At 41.1% G+C, this 15780-nt stretch overlaps 1 protein-coding gene across 1 annotated transcript in view; it reads left to right on the forward strand.

Moving 5' to 3' along the window:
* Positions 1 to 15780, forward strand: part of TMEM135 (transmembrane protein 135) — a 2670197-nt gene that overhangs the window by 2604997 nt on the left and 49420 nt on the right. The window contains exon 14 of the mRNA XM_044071311.1: positions 3339 to 3406. Within this exon, the coding sequence (XP_043927246.1) occupies positions 3339 to 3406 (68 nt within the window). The remainder of the gene's footprint in view (positions 1 to 3338; positions 3407 to 15780) is intronic.

A 15780-nucleotide genomic window follows, 5' to 3' on the forward strand; every position in this document is an offset into this window, starting at 1 on the left:
CTTTTATCTCTTTTACAATATTCATTACTGCAAATAGAGTTGGTTTAGACTTTGAGTTCTGTGTTCTAATAGTTGCTTTCTTGCAGCCAACAGAATTATCCTTTATGACCTTACTATGTCTAAACTATTCAGATCCTGTGTCCCAGCTCAAAAAAATAATTTCCTTAGCTACAGTCATTTGTTTTCCCAATATTTCTGGCAGTACTCTGTAGGAAGTTTTAAAATATGACAGTATGTTCCAGGTTACCTCTTTCTTCTCCATCACATTTCCAACATTTGCTATCTAACTGAGGAAGAATTCATTGAAGTTTGTTTGGGGTATAGAAAAACCTAGGAAGACACTTCCAAGCAAACATCCTAACTCTTTTGGACTTCATGCATACTTGGGAAACATACATATGTTCTTCCATTGTTCCCTTGTAAATTGCTTTTCCAGTCTCTCTTCCCAATTTCTTCTAACCTCATCTGATTTATTCTCATAGTTATTGTGCAATATTTTATTTGTTTCTGTTCTAGATTCAACTAAAAACTTTACCAGAGCAGATTTTTTTACGTAGAACTCCCTATCATTTTGTGTTTGTCTTGTACTCTAATATCAATCCCAGGTAGGGAAGGCAGTCTCTGTCCTGCAATCCAAAGTTCTTCCTGGCCTCATCCCACTCTATTACTTTTCTATTTCTAGTTATTTGCTCCAAATACCTTGGTTCCTTTGCCAGTTTTGTTCAGCAAATTCCAGCCCCCTCTTGCCTATTTTATGTACCCTTACTTGCAGACAACCCTATTGGCAAAATTTCCTTTCCCCTTTCTCATGTTGGCTTAGTTCTTAGAATACTTTCTACAAATTTTTGAATATAATATTCTGTATGGTTATTATTCTCCTTAAGGATCTGCATCCAAAATGTCACTCCTTCAATATTTCTTGAACCCCCCCAACCCACGCTTCATCATCATCATCCCTTAATGCTTTGAATTGTAACCTTCTGCTTGTGTTATGTATATGAGCCTTAACTGTGTAGCTCTATAATATCCCTTCAAATTAGGTAATCCATAACCACCTTGTTCTGTTGGAAAGATCAACTTATCCTACTTCACTCTTGCTGTCTTCCGTTTCAAGATAAATTCCTTGACCATTTATTAATTGTTGTCCACAACTTCTCTTCTGGTTGACAAAAATATGCCTGACCTGTATGTAAAACTAAAGGGATTAAAGACATTCTCACTTCTTGTATCTTACTATGCATATAGATAAAAAAGAACTGCCAGTTTCCTAGTTTTTTTATTATCTTTTGTTTAGCCTCTTACCACATATCATTAGCTGTCATAGCAGAAGCCTTTTTAATTAATGCTACTAAATACTTCATCTTATCTTGCCTCCATAAATATGGGTATTGCTGAACCAGTTTATGTGTGCATGAGCATAATTTATGGCTATAGATTTTGTTTTTATCATGTTTAAATTTACATCTTGAAAAGTCTTGAAATGGTCTCAAAATCTTTCACAACACGAAGGTCCTTTCTGGATGTATCAAGTACAAAATAATAACATCTGCAAATAAAGCCAAACTTTCTTTATTACCATACCAGTTATATGCTTGAATTTCTGAGTCCCATATTTTCTTTGCCAATGGCTCTAAATATAAAGCAAATAACAAAGGGAAAAGAGGCTACCTAAGCTTAGTTTCTCTGTTCCTCTGTTCAAACACAACTTATCAGAGAGGAACCCTCCCACTTAAATTCTTGCCTCTGATCCTTCATATAGCCTCCTAATTAACCTTATTGTATCAGAGAATGCAAATGCTTCCATTGCTCTTCTCATAAAAGGACCTCTGACTAATGTTTTAAAGTTACTGTAGGATGTGTAGTTATTGGGAGACATATTTTGCATCTGTAATATGTATTATGTAAATATTTAATAGTGTCTACACCCACATGCACACTCACACACAGAGGCAGAGAGACAGTCTGTCACACACCTGCAGAAATTCAGATGTGCATACATATATGCATACAAACACAGACATTTGCACACAAATGTGCACAGTATTTACAACCAGTTTGGCATTAGTTGATTCTAGTATCCCCAGGGTATGTCTGTACAGGTATGGGAATATCTATCAGAGATCTTATGACTTACTGTGAAAAAGCTGTACTTTAGAAGAACTCTGTATTGTATGCAGCAAGGGGGCTGCCACCCCCTTGAAGCTCCCTACTTTGTATATAAAATCAAGTCTTATTAACAGAAATCAATAATTCAGTAAATCATCCATGCCCACCTGCATTATGTATATGTTGAAAAAGAAGGCCCTGCCAGTCTGGAAGAAGGCAGGTTTTGCTACTGAGAATCCCTGGGATGCTACAAGTATAGCTGCCACTTTTTTTTGACTGTATACACCATATATGTCTTACTGTGATCAAATTAATAAAAAATACAGTACAAAGCACTGCAACTCCCCCTACACACACACACAAATGTGTGCATGGTCTTGTAACTCCTGCTGCAGTTAATTGAATTAGCTTTGCTTTATGTATTTACTTTTTTCCTATGCTTGCTAAATGCAGCGTTTTAAGAGCCACAGTTAATTAGGGAATGTAAAATGGCAGGGCTGTGTAATTGGTGCTGCAGTTGCTTTTGCTACTTGAGTTTTATTTTTATTTTATTTTTTTGATGCTTGTTAAGCAGACACAGATCATGTAAAAATGATGGCGTTCCTTTCTTCTTTTTTTGTTTTTTCATCCATACGTGCTGCTTTGACTTTTTAAGGGGGGTCTTCATTAGGATATTGTCTGAAGTTCTGCCCACTGTCTAATACATGTTATTTTACCTGAAGAAGAGTTGTAAAAGTGTTACGTTTCTACTGGTGATAGGTCTTTTTTTTTTCTTGCATGATGCTATGTCAGTTTATCTGTTGTGCTCCATTAAACAGTAGGCATTGTTATGTTGTTTGACTGAAGTGTATAACCCCCTCATTGACACCCTGCTTTGTATAATACATGATATAGGGCCATTTGTATAACTTCCACAAGTCCTTGCAGTCTAACTGTGGTAGTAGTATGTATCTACATTTCACTGGGCATAGTCCCTTGCTGAGTAGTGGTCCATCCTTCCTTCTGATGGTAGTGTTTTTTGACATGTATCCCATCAGAGCTACTTAATATTTTACAGTCTTGTTAAGAAAATGTAAACTAGTTGGAAAAGAATTATGAGAGTAGTGGAGCAAACAGAGGCCACTTCTTTCAGGTTTCATATTTATAGCTGAATAGCACAGATTACATTCTGAACTTACTCAAATGCTTTTGAACCTTTGGATATAGTTCAAAGTTTGTTATTTTGATTGCAGGCTGTGATGGAAGTCCATAACCTGAGACCTTCTTACTGGAAATTCCTCTTAAGACTGACAAAAGGACGGTAGGTATTTGTTTTTTTTAACTTTCCTTGCTGATCTATTTTTGATGCCTTTTTTCAGACTTATTTTCACCTTGGAAATTTCTAAAAATGTTTGAAAAATAATTGCTGCTTATCAGGATATTTGTTGAGTTTACCAAAAGGGCCCTGATAGCTGAACCATTTACCGGCTGCCTGTGTCCATTAGAAAAATAGAAGCCAAACCATACATGAATTTCCTGTTCTCCATCCAGGTGGCCAAGTTACACTTGAATTATGTTAGAGAGGAACTCTGCTTCACATTGATGGGAAACCTGTTCCAGAGAAGGAGCAGTCTGGGATACATACCTGTGGCTCCAGTAGGTCCCATTTATATCGCAGGCAAGATTCATGTCTTTAGAACAAGTAATTCTGGCGGTGGTTGTTTTGTGTATGTGTAGGAGGTCCATCCAGATGAGGTCTGAAAATGCCTTGTATGCCAGGTATAGCTCTCCTCTCAACAGCCTGTAGGACACAGAATACAGGGATAGGGCCTTGAGGCAGTCTGCAGAGGGCATCTTACTTGCACCGTGTATTCTTTAGTGAAGAACCTCTGTGGATGTTCCACTTGTTGGATATGCTTGCTTACGTACATACCAAAGGGGGCATTGTTCTCAAGGATAGGAGTGATGAATGCTGAATACAGTGGGAAAATGACTTCCGTGGACCTAGATGCCATACCTTTGTTTATAAGTTGCAGAACATAGAATGATTTCCTCATTACTGTAGACATGATGATCAAAGGCTAAATTACTGTCTGCGTCTGTCCCCAAGTCCCTGATTGCTGGGTCAGCTCTTAGGTATGTGTTGTAAATATGATCGTTACCAGTTGTGGATGACTTTCCAAAGGGCACTATTCTGCATTTCTTGGCATTTCGTTTTAATCCATGGCTCTGGCACCAGCTGTTTGTCAGTGTAAGCCCTTCCTGGAAAACATTTGTCAATGGGTGATTAAATCACAGCTCCTAATTTGCAGTCATCTACAGATTGAGACAGATAGGACATTGGCCTTGACTTCAGAGAAGTAAAAGCCAAAAAGGAGTGTTCCCAGGACTGATCTCTAAGGGACTCTGCTTGTGACTGGCCTGTTTGTAGAGGAGGACTCCCTACATCTAACTTCCTGGGTCCTGTCTTTCAGCCAGCTGACCATCCACCAGATTGCATAAGGGTTTGTACATAACCTCTTAAGTTTTCAGCAATGCCAGAGTGGTGAATTGTGTCAAATGCCTTGGCCAGGCCAAGATAGGCAGTGTGAACCATTTTGCCCTCCTCCATTGCTTTAGTGACCTTCTCAAAGAAGTCCAGTAGAGTAGGCATCACCTTCGCTTGATGAAACCAAATTGGGTTGGGTCCAGTGTCTGGAGGTTTCCTATGTCATTCATCATTCTATGGTAATTCTTTCCATGGCTTTGCATAGGGGACTAATAAGACTTATGGGTTTGTAGTTTCCAGGGTCAGTAGGTGGCCCAGCTTTGTGCAGATGGACAACTGCTGCTGTTCTCCATTCATGAGGTATGAAGCCTGTTTGGAGGCTACTGTTAAATATCAATTCCAGAGGGCCTGATAGATCATGTTTCATGCTACTTAGAAGGCATCCTGGGATACTGTCTGGGCCAATTGTTGCAGTGTTCTTGGCCTTAGAGAGAGCATTAAGGACCTGTTTCCTAGGGATAGCAGTGGGAGTTATATTTGATGGTATTTCCTGCCCTTGAGGCTGTGGACATAGGTAAAGAATGCCTTATGGTTCTCCTTGGCCTGGGAGGTCAAATTTGCCTCAAATTCTGCTTTAGTAGGCTTTAGGCTGAGTTGTTAGCCTAGTTTAATGATACTGCTTTTATCCTGCTCCTCCTAATTTTTGCCATGATTTTCTTCCTTCTGTTGTACAGTCTGTTGATGATTTGATTCCACCAGGGGGGCTTGTTTTTGAGTTAGTTCTGTACTTATTCTTGTTGGGTACAGCTGCCTCTATGCAGCTATTAACATGTTTGCATGGGATTTCTGTAAACAATTCTGTATAGGCAGCAGTGTTCTTGTGTTTTACGGTGGCTTGAAATTTTGCCAGGTTATCACTTAATAGTAGGAAGTTAGCCTTAGAGTAGTTCCTGAATATTTCAGGGTTAGCTGGGGTTCCAGGTTTATTTTTACTTCAAAAGAGACCATTTTGTGGTCAGACCTTACCAGGGGAGTCATTACACTAGGGTGTGTGCAACATTCTCCCATATTAGTGAGAACCAGATCTAGTATGGATGCACTCCTTGTTGGTGTATTGACAATCTAGTCCAGGGAGTTTGCGTTTACAAAATCCAGCAGTCTCTGTGCTTGTACGTTTGGTGTCATATATGATTACCAGTTAATAGTGGGGTCATTAAAGTCGCCCATGAGTATGGTATTCGGTCAGATAGTGAGTGTTTTCAATAAGTTTAAATGCATAGTATGGGTTTCTTGGGTCATAGAGGGGGACCTATATCTTGCAAGGTAGTGGTATTGGATTTTGCCTATGGTGATTTGAATCTAGAGAAGCTCAAGTTCATTGTCTTGTTTGACCAGCCTTGAGGTATATTTATTTTTGATGTAAATCGAGACACCTTCACCTTTAGTCCCTGTCTGTGTAGTAGCCGGTCTAAACTGGGGAAGCCATTATAACCTTGCACAGTGTGCTTTCCATGGCTTAAAACCATGTCTCAGTGACCACACAGATATCAGCATTCATTCTCAGGGTAAAGAGAGCTAGATGAACTCCAGTTACTTGGTGTGGAGACCCCATATTCAAGAAGACTTTATGCAGTTCAAGATTAGGCCACACCCACACTCCATTAACCTACCACTCCCTCTTTTTCAACAAACCACACTCTGCTTACACCCCATCACCTCCTCCACCCATCCACAATCATGCAATACATAGACCTCACAGACACAATGACCCCACACTCCCATAACCACATCATCCAAATACTCTTACCTTCTCTATCCATTTGTCTCTTCATAATCTCCAGTAGCACCACATATCATCACCCAGTCAACATCATACGCTGCATCAAATCCCCCACCTTACCACATACCATAAGCAACCTCTCCATACCTACAAACACACAACCAGTCATCCATTACCCTTTTATCTTTCAACTCATTTCTCCAATCCATTACACCTCACAATTCAAAAAACACCCCAACCTCAAACATCACTTCTTAACAATATTCTACCTTAAAACCATTGCCAGCATTGCAACCCAACTACTACTAGGAGGGGACATGCACCCCAACCCCGGCCCAACAAATATCCCCCATACCACATCCAACCCCAACCTCCCATCTAAGCACAAACCCACTGATATACTCATACTGAACCTAAACATTTGCAGCATCATGAACAAAATAGAACAGTTACATGGAGCCATCTCTGCATACAACACAGATATTTTGGTGATTACAGAAACATGGCGTAAACTCCATATTAAAGATAACTCTATAACCCCACCTGGCTTTAATATATTGAGAGTAGACAGAGCTCACAGAAGAGGAGGCGGAATAGCCCTTCTGTATAAATCCAATTTAAAAGTTCAGCTCCTTCAAAAAGAAACCGCACATTTCAACAATGCTGAGACCTTATTCACCAAACTCCTCCTAAACCAACACAGACACCTAAACCTACTCAGCATCTATATAACACCAGGAGACAACCTTAGGACCCTAGAATCTATACTCCACTGGGCTCCCCACTCCCTTTCCCAAGAAACTATATTCCTAGGTGATGTCAACATCGACTGGAACAGTGTACATTCATCAACAGCCACTAACCACATAAACCTATATAACTTTACTCAACTCATACACTCTCCCACAAGATTTGACAAAACCACCAAGCATGAATCCACCTTAGACTGGATCCTCACTAACCAGCCCGACACTGCTCACCTATGCAGGATACTACCAGACTCCCTCAGTGACCATAATCCAACTTTCTTCCTCCGGCACAAACTGAAAAATACCAACCCACCCTCCCTGTTACAAACCCGCTCCCAGAAAAAACTTCTCCTCAGAACAATTCTCAGAAACCCTAAAATCCTGCAACTGGTCCCCCCTAAAAACCCTCCACCTGGACAACGCAGTAGAACACTTTAACTCCAAATTCCTACAGATTCTAAACCAACTAGCCCCACTGAAAACAATAAGAGTATGCAGTAACCCTGCCCCCTGGCTAAACAAAACCACAAAGATCTTACTCAAGGCTAGGGACAAAGCTCAGATAACTTGGAAAAAACACAAAACACCCAAAACTACGCAAATCTTTTCTGAACTCAGAAATAAAGAAAAAAATAAACAGGTCAGGTTGGACAAACAAAACCACTATATTTCCCTACAAAGGAAACACAGCAACAACCCACAAAAAATCTGGGCTGCAGTGAATAGCATCCTCCAGCCTGGATAAAACACTACACCACCTCCAGACATCAAAGGTACTGACTCTGACATAGCCTCAGACTTCAATTACCACTTTAACTCTTCCATACTTAAAGTAGTAAACGATATATCACCCACAACTCAACCACAATCCTTAAACTGCCAAACTAATTCCACCCTCTTCTTACTTAACCCAGTATCAATATCAACCATTCAAAAACTTTCAGCAAAGCCTAAACCTACCACCCTAGCCGCCGACTGTCTCCCAGCCCAGTATCTTCAAATGGCATCCAAGACCATTGCCTACCCCATCTCCCTACTCATTAATAGATCTATTTCAATGTGCACCATTCCATCCTTGTGAAAAACCTCATATATCATCCCCTGGCCCCTCTACTGACTTCTCTAACTACCGTCCCATTGCTATCCTATCACCTCTCTCAAAATTTCTGGAAAAATGTATCCATCACCAACTCCTTGCCCACCTACTAACCAACAACCTACTATCCAAAACCCAGCATGGATTTAGACCATCCCATAGCACCAACACTGCCCTAATCAACTTCTCCAGTACCATAAACTCACATTGGAACCAAGAGCAGCTGGTCTCCGCCACCTTCCTAGACTTATCCAAGGCATTTGATACAGTTTCCCATAACAAACTCTTTATCTGTCTCTCTGAACTCAACTTCTGCTAGGTTCACTGCCAATAGTAGATCACACTCCCACCACTGCCAATCCCCTACTTAAACTACACTAGTTAGATTTTCCAAACCTGCTGTACTAACACCAACTCATCATAGCTCATCAAATTCTATACCATCGTGGGAGAACCCCTGCCCTAGCTGACATGTTAAACTTTCACAACTCCACCAGGGAACTACGATCAAGTAACAAATCCCTGATTGAAGTCAATCCATGTAAGGACAACTCTGGAGAAGCCCTATTCTCTGACAAGGTTGCAAAAGTATCGAACACCCTCCCACCTGAACTCAGACTACAAAATCACACAAGCACATTCAAAGTCCTCCTTGGATCACACTTCTTTGCTAACCCTCTCTGTAACTGCAAAGACCCCCCCCCTTGAATCCTCACTGCCCTGTAGGCAGACTACCCGCTGAAGCCTCCAATGCGTACATCATACTGTCACCTGCAAAGTACTTCTTGTAAATACTGTAAATATTGACCTACTCCTGAGTATCTTATTTACACAGATTGTACTGTTATTGTAGTCATGTAACCTGTTATTGTACAAATGTAACCTGTTATTTTAGACATGTAACCTGACTATACGATGTGATTGTTTTCGCATTTAACTGTTTTTTACCTGTATGCTAACTTTCTTGTTATCGATCGTGTGTATTCACAATGTTACTTCCTTGGAGCTTTTCTCCCCAGGACTCCAATGAAAATGGGCACCTGTTGTCCAGTTGGACTTATCCTGGTAAAAGAAATGTTAAATAAATTTAATCTTGTTGCAGTTGCTATAGCAGACAGATATGACCAAAATGTCATGCTACCTGATAAGAAGAAGTGCTCATTTTCCAGTGGTGCTTCTGATTTGTTTTGTTAGCATATTTGCAGTTCTGCCACATGCTATCAGCATAATCTTTAGTAGCTGTGATATAAATGTGGGCATTATAGATAAGTTTGCAAATGAGTCATATATCAAGGGTATTTAAAATTCTGGTCATTTTCAGAACTTTAGTATTAGACTGTCAGATCCTACATCCCCAAAATTGTGTATTTTTTTAACTTGATTATTTTCTTCCTGGATAGATGCATTGTAAAACTAAGGGTGTAACACTTTAGGCATGTAATGTCTGTATTTGTGCAGATGATAGATGTCTTGACTGAAATCACTGTTGAAGTAGTCCAAACAGATGGGTTTTCACTGCTGATATCCAGCTGGGATACGAAAGCCTAAACCTTCCAAGAGCCATATGTCCTGACTTATGACCTCAGCCCATGAGCTTAGGGGTACATAAGCAGATATGTAATGTGAATCCCCAGACTATCTCATCTGCAGACTGAATGCAGGTCTCGCACCAATCAATCTCATTTTCTCATGGTCATGTGTACCATAAATCATCTCAGATTCACTGTCCCATTGGGGAACCTTCCTTCTTTTTTATACTGTTTTATGTGGTTTTGTGAGATGTCAACTAGGAGGGGAAATTGTGTGTGTGGTAGGCAGATACCCTACAAAGACCACCATTACAAGTACCTTTTCTGCTTAGGTAGAGAACACATGTACAACTCCTGTTCCATCTGCCAGTTCTTCATACCCAAAACATTGCACTCCCATTTATCATCCTTGAATACTCTTTGAGATACTCAACATCTGAAGAGGTTAGCCCAGTCTAGGATGACAGATCCCTCCACACTTGATGCACTGACAGCTCCCAAGAAAAAGCTAAAGAGACCAAGGCTTGAGGCCCAGTCTTCCCAGTCTGATTCCAATTTACCCACCGAGGTTACAGAACCTGCAATACCTGTGACTTTACCTCAGACCTGCCATGACCCCATTGGAGAATGGTATGATGTCTGTGGGCTGCATGTCCGAATTGACTGCTTCTACAATGGAGAAGAGGGACCTGAGGATCTTTATTTCGTATGGTCCAGAAAGCATCTCTCAGATTCTAGTATGAGAAGAAATTCCTGGATCAGTTATTGAGTAAAAAGGCCAAACAGAAAAAAAAACAATCCGGCATTATTAACCTGAATTTGTCCACAAATAGACTTAAAAAGAAAAAAGTCATGGACATTCAGAATTGCCATATAGCTCAGACACCTGATGTCCTTAAGGGATCATTTGCATATATCCCATGTTGCCTCTAATACAAGAGGTTTAAGGAATCACACAGTGGAAAGTTTGGGTCAGTTATTGAGGTAAGTCAGGATGATTGGTTCAAGTGGACGTCACTCCTAAGAAAAAAATGTCAGAAGACCAAGCATGTTTCATTCCCCCCTCCTTTTAGGGACGAGTGGATGGATTTTTCTCAGGGCCTCTTTAGGACCATTATGGCTCTTAAGCCTGATTCCTTTTCAACTTCTTTGCCCAGCTCACAGAAGATTACTGTGGAATCTTCTTCTGAGGAGGAGGCCTCAGATTCTGATGAGCATTCCTTAGCATACTCCTCTCAAATTCACTCTTCTAGGCAGCTGCCCACAGGTGATAAGGACTCCTTCTCTCCTGATTCCCCTGTGAAAGAAAAATCTTTCAGAGAGACCACTGTAAATATGACAAAAGATTTTGAATGGAAGTCTAAACAAATCTCTGATGTCCAAAAGAGATATTACTGTATTTTAGAAGTGGGCCCTCCAGCCCCTTCCTGTCCAGTTCTGGAGGGCTTTCTGGTTGTTTTTGCATCATGTCCAATGCTCCGGCCTCCAAAAGGCCTGATAGATTCTACAATGTTCCAGAGGATTTTAAGTTTTATTTTTTCAAGAGTCCTGTAGCTGATCAATTTTTGTCTTCTTAACTTCAAATAAACCTTCTAAGCTCCTGATAAATGTTAATGCCTTACTCTGAGACAAAGAAATTTGGGGGGAAAAAGGTCTGTGCCCCCCTCTTCCCTGGCCTTTGGGGCCATTAATTAACAGATACAGATGACCAGATACCTTCAGTGTATCCTTAAGAATCTGAATAAGGCTGTGGCTGACATGACAGGCATAGAACCAAGCAACAGATTTTGGCCTTGGTAAATGAAGCCACTCAAGCGGCTAGACGTAGTGTACAATGCAGCTATGATACTGTTGAGGCCTCTTCCAGAGCAGCTGATACTGGTTCAATCATTCAGAGATGCATCTGATTGCATGACCAGCGCCTGCCAGAAGATTCAAAGTTAAACTCTTAGATTCCCACTTGACAGGGATATTTAGTTTAGCCAACAGGCAACAAGCTTATTCAAAACTTTGCAGGAGCAAGGAAAAACTATGAACATCTGCATACAAATCCTTCTAACCTCTGTACTGAGATACTAGAGGAATTACCCTGCCAAACCCACTTTTTTGGTTAGAAGAAAGCATAAGTCTTCTCAGAAACACAAGACACCCAGAAAAAGATTTCCAGAAAAATCTGAAAGGGAACCCAGATCTGGGTGGCCTCCCTTCACAGACAAGTCAGTGTGCCTGTATTTTCTCCACTGTCCATCAGAACCACCTTACCTCTTTCAAAAAGACTAACACTTTCCATTGCAGATTGAGAAAAGATCATGAGTAATCACAATCATCAAAAAAGGTTACAGTGTGTCCTGGAAGGAACTACCTCCCTTCAAAGGCATCCCACCACTGCCACACAACTTGTTAAATCTCCTTCTTCCTGTCCTACAGGACATATGACCCTAAGATACCATAGAGCCAATTCCTCCTCAGTTTGTGGGATAAGGATTCTATCCAAGACCATTTTTTGTACCAAGAAAAGAAGGACAATGAAGACCCATACTGGACCTTTCCTGGCTCAACACCTTCCTTAAGGTACTCACTTTCAAAATGCACTGTCTTCAGACCATTCATCCCTTTATCCTTTTGCAGGCCTTTGGATTTGCAGGCTTCATACCTGCATATCCCCATATGCCCTTCTTTCAGGAAACTTGAGGTTCTTTACTGTCTTATCACATTTTTGGTTTAGTGCTTTGCATTTTGGGCTCTATACAGCCCCTAGAGGTTTCACAAGTGCCTAGCTCCCACTATAGCCTTTTGCAGGCCTCAGGGAATTCAAATATTCCTCTAACAAGAAGATTTGCTAATTCTGGCTTTTTTGCCTGAGGTCTTATTGTAGCACCTCATGTTCATTCTCACCCTCCTCCTGTAGCTGGATTTCACTGTCAATTTCAAAAAGCCTTTCCTTCAGCCCACTCAAGACGTAGTTGTCTTGGGTTGTTGACTAGACACAAGAAAAGGTGAAGAGTCTCTCAAATTACTTTCAGTCCCTCTTACCTGTTCAACCCTGCTCGGCTTGTTGCATGGCAGCAACCATATCAATGCTTTATCTAGCCAGGCTGCATATGAGACAGATTCACTAGTATATGAAAAATGTATGGCCTCAACGCTGCCATTCTCTGAACATACAGATGTCTCATCTCAAGAGAGAGACATCCTTTGATGGGTAGCACAGGTGAACTTCAACCCAGACCTGCCTTTCAAGGCACATACTCCATCTCAAGACCTGTACACAGACATCTCAAATGTGGCTTGTGGGGCATGTACGGGGACCCACAAGTTCCAGGGTTGTTGGCAGCCCACCCTCAAGGCACAGCACATCAACCTGAAAGATAGGAAGGCCCTCATTCATGTCCTACAAGTCTTCCCCACCCTCTGGAACCCAGGACCACTGAGAGTAATCACAGACAACAAACAGTCATGTGGTAGGGAAACAAGCAAAGAGGAACCAGATTCTAGCAGTTGTGCAGGCTGGCTTAGATTGCCTGGGACCTGCCCGTCAAGGCAAACATGTCCATTCAGGCATTCTACATTCCTTTCTAGGACAGTGTCCAGACAGACTGTCAGCAAGTCCATTGAAGACCCTCATGAATGAATGCTCAACAAACAGGTCTTCCTAAATATAGTCCACAAGTAGGGTATACCACAGATAGATTTGCCTCAAAGAACAACAAACAGCTCCCTCTCTTCTGCACAAGGCCTCCTTGTCCCCAGGCTTAGAGGAAAGATGCTTTGTATTGCCAATGAACAGGAAGGTTTCCTTATGTCTTCCTTCCTTCCACTACCACTGTTACCAAAAGTTCTACTAAACATCCAAAAAGAAAAAAAAAAAAACAATCCTACTAGTGACTTCCTTTTGGCCAAGGCAGCATTGATTTCGGCTTGTTCTATTTCTTAGCCAAGGGCAATCACCACAAGCTACCCCACAAAATGGACCTGATCACACAATAGAAGGGCTCGTGGCTTCAACCCAGCCAATCATTCCAAACCTAAGTCTGTGAATGATAGGATTCTGATCCCTTCCAGACACCAATTTTCTGAGGATGTGCTTTGGGTTCTTCAGGAGGCAAGGAAACCCACTGCCTGAAAATTCTGCATAGCCAAATGGAAAATATTTTCAGAATGATGTCCCTCATTCCTGCTGTTATGTTCAGGCTTGAGGTCATACAATTTTAAAAGGGATCCTGCACTTAAATCCTCTAAGAAAACCTATGCCTCCCTGTTTAGATCTCAATTATGTGCTATAAAAGCTCACTAGACCTACCTTTGAGCCAGCTGTCTCATCCTGTCTCAAGTTCTGCACCTGGAAAACTATTCTTTTGGTGGCTGTCACTTCTCTTAGGAGGGTCAACCCCACTTTCATTCCTAAAATGGAAATTGAAATGTGCCTTGACCAGGCCATCATCCTGCCTACATTCCCTTCCAGTCTGCAGAACAGGGGTGAAATAATTAATTATCCCCTGGATGTGCACAGGCAGCTCAGATTTTACCTAGACAAAACTGTCTATTTGTAAATCTGATCAACTGTTTGTTTCTTTCCTGGACTTTAAGCTAGATCAGCCAGTTACAACAGACTATTGACAGCTGGATTTCTATTTACTTTTGCTACACTCACTAAGGCAAATCCTTGCTCTCTTTCCCAAAGGCCCACTCTGCTAGAGCAGTAGCCTCTTCTGGAGCTTTCTATAAAGTGGTAGATTCCGAAATTATCCTGGAAGCTGTTGCTTGGTCTTCTGTGCACACTTTTCCTAAGCACTACAGTATAGATGCCTTTTCTAAGTCCATGGCTACCTTTGCAAGGTCGGTGTTTCTGGCCTCTTGGACAGCTCTCACTATTCTCAGCCATCCACCCTTCTTTTCCATTAAGCTTTGTGAGTCACCCATCTGTTTGGAATACTGCAACAGTGATTTCAGTCAGGACATAGTATAGTTGTGTAAGAACTTACTATAATAGTAGATGTTCTACTGAACAGTGTTGAAGAATTAATTTCTTCCCACTTTCCCCTTGTTTCCTTTTTTTTTTTCCTTTTACTCTGCTGCCCAGTCTGACGGCCGTTAGGGCCAAGTGGGTCTTCTCTCCTGCTTTTACCCATCCTACCTGACTAGTCTCCTGTCAGATGTCTTTAGACTGCTGGCTTGGAGATAGGTAGAGAATTCATGATCATACATCCACTTATGTACCCCCCACGCTCATGGGCTGAGATCATATGCATATGGCATTGGAAGGGTTAGGGTTTGGTACCTCAGCCAGATATCAGCAGTGAAAAAACATCTGTTTGGAGTTACTGCAACAGTGATTAGTAGGACATTTACTGTTATGGTAAGTCCTTACACTACTGTACTGCTGGGGGTGGCAGTTTAATCTGGTCAGCCAACAGGTTTCTGCTTCTACATAATCTTTGAGGATTTGACCACTATGTTTGAGTTTTGGGAAAAGAAGGCATATTGACTGGGCCTTGCATGTTATTGATCTCGCTGTCTGGAACCCATTTGGCATGTGGAGAAGCCTAATATTTTTTTGCACTGCTTTCTGGATGAGCATATATTCATCCAACTATTATGAAAATTAAGAAATCTAAAGAGCGCCAAGCTTTTATTTAAGCCTGATTGTTTTAGATTCTATTTTTATCTGGAGGCATACCTCTCAACTGTCTAGATTTTTGCCTCATATTTTTGGCCAGTTCCTCATAAAATGTGTTGTTTACTGGCAAATCAGTGAAGATTGATTGCTTTAAATAATGACAGACATTTGAGTTTCAGACCTCATATCGTTCAGACAATGCATGTCAACACAAAATCTTTTATTCTAGCAACTGCCTTAAGTTTACAAGAGCAATATGTAAAATTTGTTACTATTTTTGAGCCTTTGTCCCCCATTATTTTTGGCTTTTTCCAGATTTCTTGTACTAAGAGGTTGAGTTATGTCTGGAGGGCACAAATGTATTTCATGTCTCCCATTGTAATTAGAGGGAAATGTCTGTCCTGAAGAGGTATGAGGACATAGCAAGTAGAAGTTT

The sequence above is a fragment of the Protopterus annectens genome, chromosome 5.part0, assembly GCF_019279795.1.
Source record: "Protopterus annectens isolate FY-2018-M chromosome 5.part0, PAN1.0, whole genome shotgun sequence".
NCBI classification, from domain to species: Eukaryota; Metazoa; Chordata; order Ceratodontiformes; family Protopteridae; genus Protopterus; species Protopterus annectens.